This window comes from Morone saxatilis, unplaced genomic scaffold (genome assembly GCF_004916995.1).
Source record: "Morone saxatilis isolate NCDOM2014 unplaced genomic scaffold, NCSU_SB_2.0 Contig3, whole genome shotgun sequence".
NCBI classification, from domain to species: Eukaryota; Metazoa; Chordata; class Actinopteri; family Moronidae; genus Morone; species Morone saxatilis.
In genome coordinates, this window is record NW_023339873.1 from 6,534,532 (window position 1) to 6,542,819 (window position 8,288).

General features: G+C 43.8%; 1 protein-coding gene across 2 annotated transcripts in view; it reads right to left on the minus strand.

Moving 5' to 3' along the window:
* plekhh1 (pleckstrin homology domain containing, family H (with MyTH4 domain) member 1) overlaps positions 1–7,001 on the minus strand; it is a 31,827-nt gene extending 24,826 nt beyond the window's left edge. For both annotated transcript variants that reach the window (XM_035674162.1, XM_035674161.1), the window contains exon 1: positions 3,182–7,001. In XM_035674162.1, the coding sequence (XP_035530055.1) occupies positions 3,182–3,331 (150 nt within the window). In that variant the 5' untranslated portion in view covers positions 3,332–7,001. The remainder of the gene's footprint in view (positions 1–3,181) is intronic.
* Positions 7,002–8,288: the final 1,287 nt, after the last annotated feature.

Genomic DNA, 8,288 nt, shown 5'->3' on the forward strand with positions numbered 1-8,288 from the left:
TGTCTGTGTGTGTGTGTATGTGGGTACCACACTTTAATAAGGCAAGGTGAGTTGCTACTAATGGCTCCATTAGTAGTTAAGGGATAAAGTTGGCATTATTCTATATCTTTTTACAACAATGTGTTAAAAGTCCATCCACTTCTAAGTACAGTACATGCAGACATACCCTGTCTGTGGCCCCAAGCCCTCTTTGTCCTAATGAAGATGCAAATCGTTAGAAACAGCTCGCAAATTAAAGGATAATTTTAAACAAAAAGGCTGAGTAGGCTGAACTCTCGTATTTCAGTAAATGTTACTGGAGAAAATAGAGAATTTGTGGGGACTATTTTCAGCTGCAGATTAATACTCATTTGGTGCACCAGTGTCTGTACAGTAGGACTGATCCAAAATAAACTAAATTCCCCGTCCTCATTAGCCTGATAATTAGGCTGAATTGCCATTTCCTTTCACTTCATTCATTAACTCTGACATCATCTAACTCATTCAACAGTTAACATCAAATAAATATGCTGATCTCAGTGTTTCTGATCAGACTACTTAGTTCAAAAATATATAATAATATCCTTTCCTGTAATTTTTTTATGTGTTTTTGATGTCAGCCTGCTCTGCAGTCTCGCTCATGCACGTAGCACACGCGTACATCCATGATTAATTATGAGCTAAACTGTGATGGCGAGTGGAGGTAAAATGAGGTTAAAAAACACTTGTGGCTCCAAAATACTGTATTTTAACGTCATTCATAATAATTCTGTGGAGGTAGACGTTGGAAAAAGTTTCCTAAACACTGACTTAATCAACTTACATTGCTGTTGCTAGCTAGCTATGTAGTAGCTAAGACGACAGTATATAATGCAGATAAGGTGCTGGTAGTATTGATTATATTGAAGCAAACAGAACAGAGTAAGAGAGAGGTAGCAGCTCTCAGCAATAAAATTGGTTGACAAAGTATGAATTATTTAATATGTTAAAGAATATTACATTTAATATTTTAATTTATTTATTTGGCCTTCTGAGCACCTTTGCATGCTCATATCAGTGCACAATCTACTTAGAAAAGAAAAAATCACTGTATTGGCCGCCATGTCAGTAATCTTTTGATTTCGCCCCTCTTAAATTGGTATCGGTCTCAAAAATCCCACATTGATTAGGCTTTAATTTATTGTTTCTCTAATCGTTTTTTTGGTCTTTTTGTGGGGTTATTGACAATAACAAAAACACACAATATCACCACGTGTATCTTTTAATATATCGTGAATCTTTTGATTGACTCCTCAAAGATTATTGTAGCGAAAGGACCCTTAATGACTTTCTCACAGACGAGCTGGAGGTCCGACAGACCCGGACAGAGGACACAGCAGGGAGTCGTCCTGCTCTTATCAGACACCAGGTCATGTTTGGACTGTAAACATCCTGCTGACTGAGTGAATAAACCACTCTAGCACTCCAGAATTAGAGATGATACAGAAAGCGTACCACTGTGACACTTTGAGTCTATAAAAGAACTTGTGAAGCTGCAAAGAAACCGAATGAAAACTGTAGAAAAGTCAAGACAGGAGAGCAGTTTCACTCCTCCTTCCTCTAATCCAAACACTTCCACTCGTTCACCAACAAATCTTCAGAAGAGAGCTGAATCTCCTGATGACAGCTGACAGCTTTCCAAAGTGTCTGGTAGTCAGGCTTTACAACAGCCACTACTTTACAAGCTTTTGGCTGGCGGCTGGCGGTTATTTCCCAAAAAACTTGAGGGGAAGCACCAGGAGTGATGAGTTAAATGTTAAATATTCATCTTGGCTGAAACTGAAGCCAACCTCTGATGACACAGAGTGAGTGGACAGAATGTTTACCAAATAAGCTGAGTAATCTCATCTGTCTTTATGCACACACATAAACATACAATCATCCACACCTGTATTTCTAACTGATTCAGATGCTTTAATTGCCTCCTCATGCAGCAAACACTTAAAAAACACTGACAGAAGAAGAAGGAGGAGAAGAATATCATGATGAAGCGGTGGCATCTGCGCAGTGTTTGGACAGAATATCTTATGGCACGGCTTGTTTAGCAGATGAAAGTGGCATGACAAGTTTAAACAGCCACAGATTCAGTTCAGTTTTGCATTATTTATACCAAATCAGAGTCAAATCACTAGTTCAAACGTGACATAGTTTAACCGAAAATCCAGTTCACTCCCATCCTTCTCTCCTATAAAAGAATCTAAATCACCTACCCCACTAATTTAAGTGTTTTATGATAAACACGCCACATACACACCCTGACTTTTCGGAGCTTTAGGTGTATTGGTTGTTTGTTACCATGGCAACAGAGAGAAATCTGTAAATTTACTGGCCACTCTCCGTTCTGACTCCCAGCTACAGTCTCAAGCTCTCACAGCTTCGAGGTTGTGAAGCCAAGGATGAGAGCGCGAGCACAATTTACGTTTTTTGAGAACAAACTGGACTCAATACACCTTGGACAAACTACATTTCCCATCTGGCTTAGGAATGTTTCGTTCCCCCAGGAGTAGCTGGAGGTAGTTTCAAGAAGACAGTGACATATGGGCTGCTCTTTTTTGCACTTGACCTTAAAGTTTTTGAGGTAAATTGTAAAGTGCTCTCATCATGATTGGGTGGCTTCAGCTATTCATAAATCCATTACTTTTGCTCTGCTGGTTTAGCAGCCAAACTTTGTTGAGATGTGAAATGCCCCCTAAATTATTCTTAAAACAACAATCAACTTTGTAAACAGGAAGTCATCATAAAATCATAAGCTGTGACATAACTTAAGGCAAATTACATATTAAACTTAACTGTCATTCCTCTAGAAATGTTGGTCTATATATATATATCTATATATAGATTCCAGGTATGTAAATATATAATCTAAAATCATGTTTTTGGTCAGATGCTTTACTTCTTTTCATATTACGTTAGCTTTGTCAGTTAAGCTATTTGCTTGGAAGTCTCTGGGTGTAAATATTTAGTAGCAACTAGTTAATACGTAAGAACTAGTTTGTATAGTGTGAGCTGTTTTAATTTATTAATATGTAAAGTCTCCTCTTAGTTAACACTTAAGTTATAGGTTACATCTCGGACAGAAACATCTGGGAAGTCGTCGTTGGAAAACTAAAATCCTTATCAGATGAACTGTTGCTTTAGCACACATGATGATTTTCTCTCTTACCTTCTCTGCCAGCAGCTCTCGGATTTTCCCCGCCTGGAGCCGGAACCTCAGTAGCTGCATTTCCAGAGCGATGCAGCGCTTCTGCCAATCCACGCTGGCCACTCTGACGGCTCCTGACCCACCGCCGCCGCTCTCCAGCACGTCTGCCATGGCGAGGATTCAGAGCTCTGCCTCTGAACTCAGACTGCACTGAAAAAACAGAAAGCACAAATCTGCTCAGCACATAGTTTGTCTGATTGAAATTGCGTGTATTGGACAAATAATTGTGAAAGTAGAACCTTTGTTCTTAGTGATTAGTCAAATTTAACTAGAATCTAAATCTTTTCCTGCTCACAGTAATAAGGCAGCAAATATGAGACCTAACAGGGTGCACACACAACCCTTTGATGGCATTTCCTCAAGCAGTCCAGCTTCTGTTTTCATTTACAGCACAAGAGGAGAAAAAAGTGACTTAACCTCTACATATGCTCTTTACTGACCACACTTCCCATGATTCACTGAGGAAACGCGGGTAGAGCAAACACTAATGATGAGTCCACAATGACATGAGTTCAATAAAAGCTTACTCTCACTTTTTGGCTCATGTTACCGCAGAGCAACATACATACATCCATACACATAACACACAGCTTGGAGAGACTGCCACAGCCGCAACCTTTCTTTCCTTCTCGTCCGTACTCTCTCCACATGCCCACACACACTGAACAAAACCTCAGCAGGGAGGCTGTGTGTCAGCGGGGGAGTTGGGTTCATGCATGCCGGCTCCCAGGCCTGCCAGCTACAAAGCAGGTCAGCGCTCTGCTTTTTAGCCAAATTACCTACTAACCCAATCCCCTGGTCTCCCCCCTACTCCCACCCGCAACTCCCTAGCCATGCAATCCCTTCTTAATTACAAGGCAAGACTGAAACGGGATCCTGTGCAGCACAATAGTGTCTTTCTGCATGACAGTCCCATCACAGCTAGAGAGGGGGGCCGTCAGCTCGCCTCAGCAAAAGAAAGGAGGAAAGAATGTGTGAGAATGAATGGGCCGAGCGCTGAATGTGGGAAACTGGGGCGCTGAGGTTATTTTTACCTGAGGAGGATTGACTAGTGATTATTTTTCTCTGAACGGACACTCATTCACAAAGGTTAAGTCCCCACTGTGCGAACTCAATAAAATTCTGATTATGCTGAGATAAAAGCTGCCATAACAATCAGCTTTGCGGTTATAACTCACAAGAGCTCAGTGAGGATGTTGAGATGTGTGTGATTTCGAGTGAAAGTGTGCATATCATTTAGTAAAGAAAGAAAATGAAGTTTACTGAAGTTAAAAGCTTAAGCAGTATTCAGACAGACTCAAAGTGCAGCCAGACACTGTCAGCAGAACTGCAGACGTTCAAAGTCCAGCGACTATAACTGCACCATGGCACTCCCTACAATTAGCATGCTCATAAATACAGGCCTAGCAAACAAATTACAGAAGTCATGCATGTGGAGGTTTCGCCAGCCGACCGCTGTACCCGAGGCTGGACAGTCAAGGTCCGGCTACCGACGTCTCCCTCTCTCTGCGGGGCAGACTGGAGAGTATGAAGGTCAAGTAAAGCAGGATGCCGGCGTGGGGAAGAGGGGAAATCAGACCGATGGAACAAGCCCTGCTGTGCCACATTGGGGCAAGCCAGGACAGACGAGGCCAGGCCCTCCTCCGGGAGAGCTAACAGCTGGGTGCAAACAAGCCATTTGATGGTTAAACACTCTCAGCACTACCATGCAAATTCTCCCCAGAACAATTCCTTTAACACTCCCTGCTTGTTGGATGTAAGTGGGGTTGTTACAGTTCATGCCAACCGGTGCCAAACCCAACTGAATAATCAGCAAGTGTAAAGCCAAACTTTCTCATGAGCAAGACGAGGAAAGGAAGGCAACCAGAGGTTACAAAAGGCCACATCTCCTCTGTGCAATCGGTGTGCAGAAGGATAAAATCAACCCTGCATCACCAGCTTGTCAAGAATTAGGTCATTTTTACAGTGTGTGTGGGAGTAACGTAGCTTTTGTTACAGCTAAGATTTAAACTGGAGTCATTTTCTTCTTTTGCATGAGCATAACCCTCCATTGTGGGATGGTTTACAGAAGACAGTTTTCCACTGAGTCCTGCTGTTATATACGATCTGGTAAATGCTACTCTCCTCTCCAGGATCTTCTCTATCTGTCTGGTATATCATACCAATGCTGGAAACTTTCAGGTGGAAGGAGGGGAAGCCAAGACAACAAAAACAAGCTTTCCAGGATCTGTATGGTAGATCCATGTTTGGTAACATGCGGGCCACCCAGAGTGGGCGGGTGGGGAGGTGCATGGGGGAGCACAAGCCCAGAATGGTGAGCCCTCTCCTGGCTGCAGACAGACAAGAAGGCCCTGGGAGCTTCTCTACTTCCATCTAGCTGTGAGAACTTGCACGCAGCCGCAGCCAGAGCAAACACTGGGGAAGACGACTGAATGGAAACGCCACCGCAACGATCCCAGCAGGATCGTTTCTACGGCTGCCATTGCCGGCAACTGCTTTCCACTGACTACACTGACAGTTATACTGCGTTATTCCTGAGACTGAGTGAGATCTGATATCCAGCGAGGAGAGTTTTTATTCAAAATGTGGAAGCTATCAGAGATCATTAGAAAATTGTTTGGACGGGACAGTGAGTGTGGTGTTTCTGTCTGGCTGATTGTTGGGGCCGCACCTTTTCTCAGTCGACGCTCTGAGGGTGTGTGCTGCTCTTTACAAAGGATGCACGGAGCACAAGTCTCAAAGTCAGTTCTTTTGCATTGACTAGAACCTCCTCAATCACCACACGTTCAAACACACTCTCCCCCGGCCGGTCGTAAATCCTCAGCGCTCGCTTACCAGAGGCACAGACAGACACAGATGGAGATACACACAGAAATAGATTGGAAACAGACACATGTGCACACACACACATGCTGACACACTGCTGAGCATGCAGCTGCGGTGATGTAAGTGATTAGGTGGTTCAGTGATATCATCCCCACCAGACATTTCAAATCCCCACCGTTGTTGTCTCTGCCGAGGTCCAACTTGGCTTCCCCACATTTTTGGCATCTAACCCCCCCCGCTCAACCCTCAACCCCTTCAAATAAAAAAGACTTCTATCAAACAGGAGCATGTGTGTGAATGTGGGTCAGTCGCTGCAGATTTGTGTCAGCGTGGCAGATCTCTGTGTGTATAAAAGGAGACAAAGACAAATTATCGGAGAGCACGAGGAGTCAAGTGTGGGTGTGTTAAATATTGCCTTATCTTCTCCGCTGCGGCCCCATATGTTTAACAAAGGGGACCTCTGTCGACTCCCATCCGGTCAAGGGGGCCTCACACTTTTGTTTAAATTAGTGCCTCACTACTCTGGTCCCATTTTAGAGCTACAGCTGGGATGAAGTCCTATAAATAAAAGAGGGGGGGAAATCTCCAGTGCAGCTACACGTTTCTTAACCTTTGACATTATTCTTGGTAAACAGAGAGCTTTGTGCTATTTGGTGCAGAGTGGTTTAAACTTTATAAATAACAGCATTCGCCCTACTTTTTATCGTTATCTTGTGATAATTCAGACTCAAAAGGCCATTTTAACTGAGCAATTACTCAAATTAGACATTTAAAGCACTGCAGAGGCCAATGCGAGTCTTCAGCCTACTTTTTAAATCATGAATATACCTCGTGTTTATCCTCCTCACATTTATCATCTTATCCATCTTGTCTTACTCCTCTTTTTCTATCTGCCTCACCCCTCCTCCTCCAACACCTCTCACTTTCCATCCTCCTTCCCTCTCCTCCTGCAGCACCTTTCCCACCCTCCTCTTCCCTCCCCCCTTCCTTCCTTCCTTCCTTCCTTCCTCTACATCCTCTCCTCCTACCTTTTTTTTGCCAGCAAGCAAACTCGCAGCTCTCTGTCGGCTCAGGTTAATGACAGGCCTCGGCAAACTGACCACACTCATTATCAGTCTCAGCCTTAAATACAGGCCCTGACATTCTTCTGTACTGAGGTGTAAACATCTACCTCTGCTGCTCCTCTGTCCTGCACACACACACTTAAAAAGCCTTGACTCTCCTGCAGGGCATGCAGCAAGGCTTTGTCTCTGGACCAAAAAAAAAAGCATGAGTTATACTAACCATACATTGTGAGACATAATATATATCCTCTGCTCATGTTATAGCTTAAGAAGGTGTCCAGTAACAGCTATGGCTTGCTGCTGGAGTGGTCAGATTGATGTATGGACCATCATGACTTCTCCAGATGTGCATAATGATAATAAGGAAAAGAGTGCGTGTGTGGAAGTTTTCCTCTAAAGTCATGCAAATGCAACCAAGATTCACATACAGACTCGATATAGCTTTAAGAAATGCTTTTAGAATTACTCCAAGGACAAGCAGTGGCCAGAATTTGGTCCAAAAAAAGGCCACAAGGAACAGGTGTGCAAGACGCGCACAGCTTAGTATAACAGCAGCGACCGTAAAACCGTCGGTCAGCGAAAAAAGAAGCGAGTTCAACCAGACTTCAGTCATCTCTCAAAATACTGCAGCTGCGGCTTTACTATGTCCCAAACAACCTCCTGCGTCTGCGTCAAGTTTATCCTTTAGCATCTGCATTAAAAAAAACAACAACAGTGATATGATGGAAGCAAAGAGATACATCTGTTCAAAAGCGGAGTCTTTCACAGCTACTTTACCTTGTGACTTGTATCTCTTCTCTCTCTCTCTCTTCTCTCTTTTCTCTCTCTCTCTCTCCCACCCCCCACCTCCCTTCAGTCGGCTTTCTCCGCTCACGGACACCTTCCCCGGTAATTCGTCGCAATTCGGCTCATAACTTCTTCTCCCTCAGTCCGTCGACCTTCTCTCCGCTTCTCATTCCTCATTCATTGGGGTGGTTGTTGTTCAGTGTCTCATGTCTCCTGTGTCGCTCCTGTGTCGCTCCTGCTGTCCTTGGGCTTTCTCTGGAGCGCAGACTTCAGTGGGACTCAACTCACTCTGAGCTCCATTCAACAGACTCATCCCATATTCCTTTAAAGGGCCCATTGCAGGATCGGATTTCTCCAGGAGTCAGCCCCCCCTTCATACACACACACACACA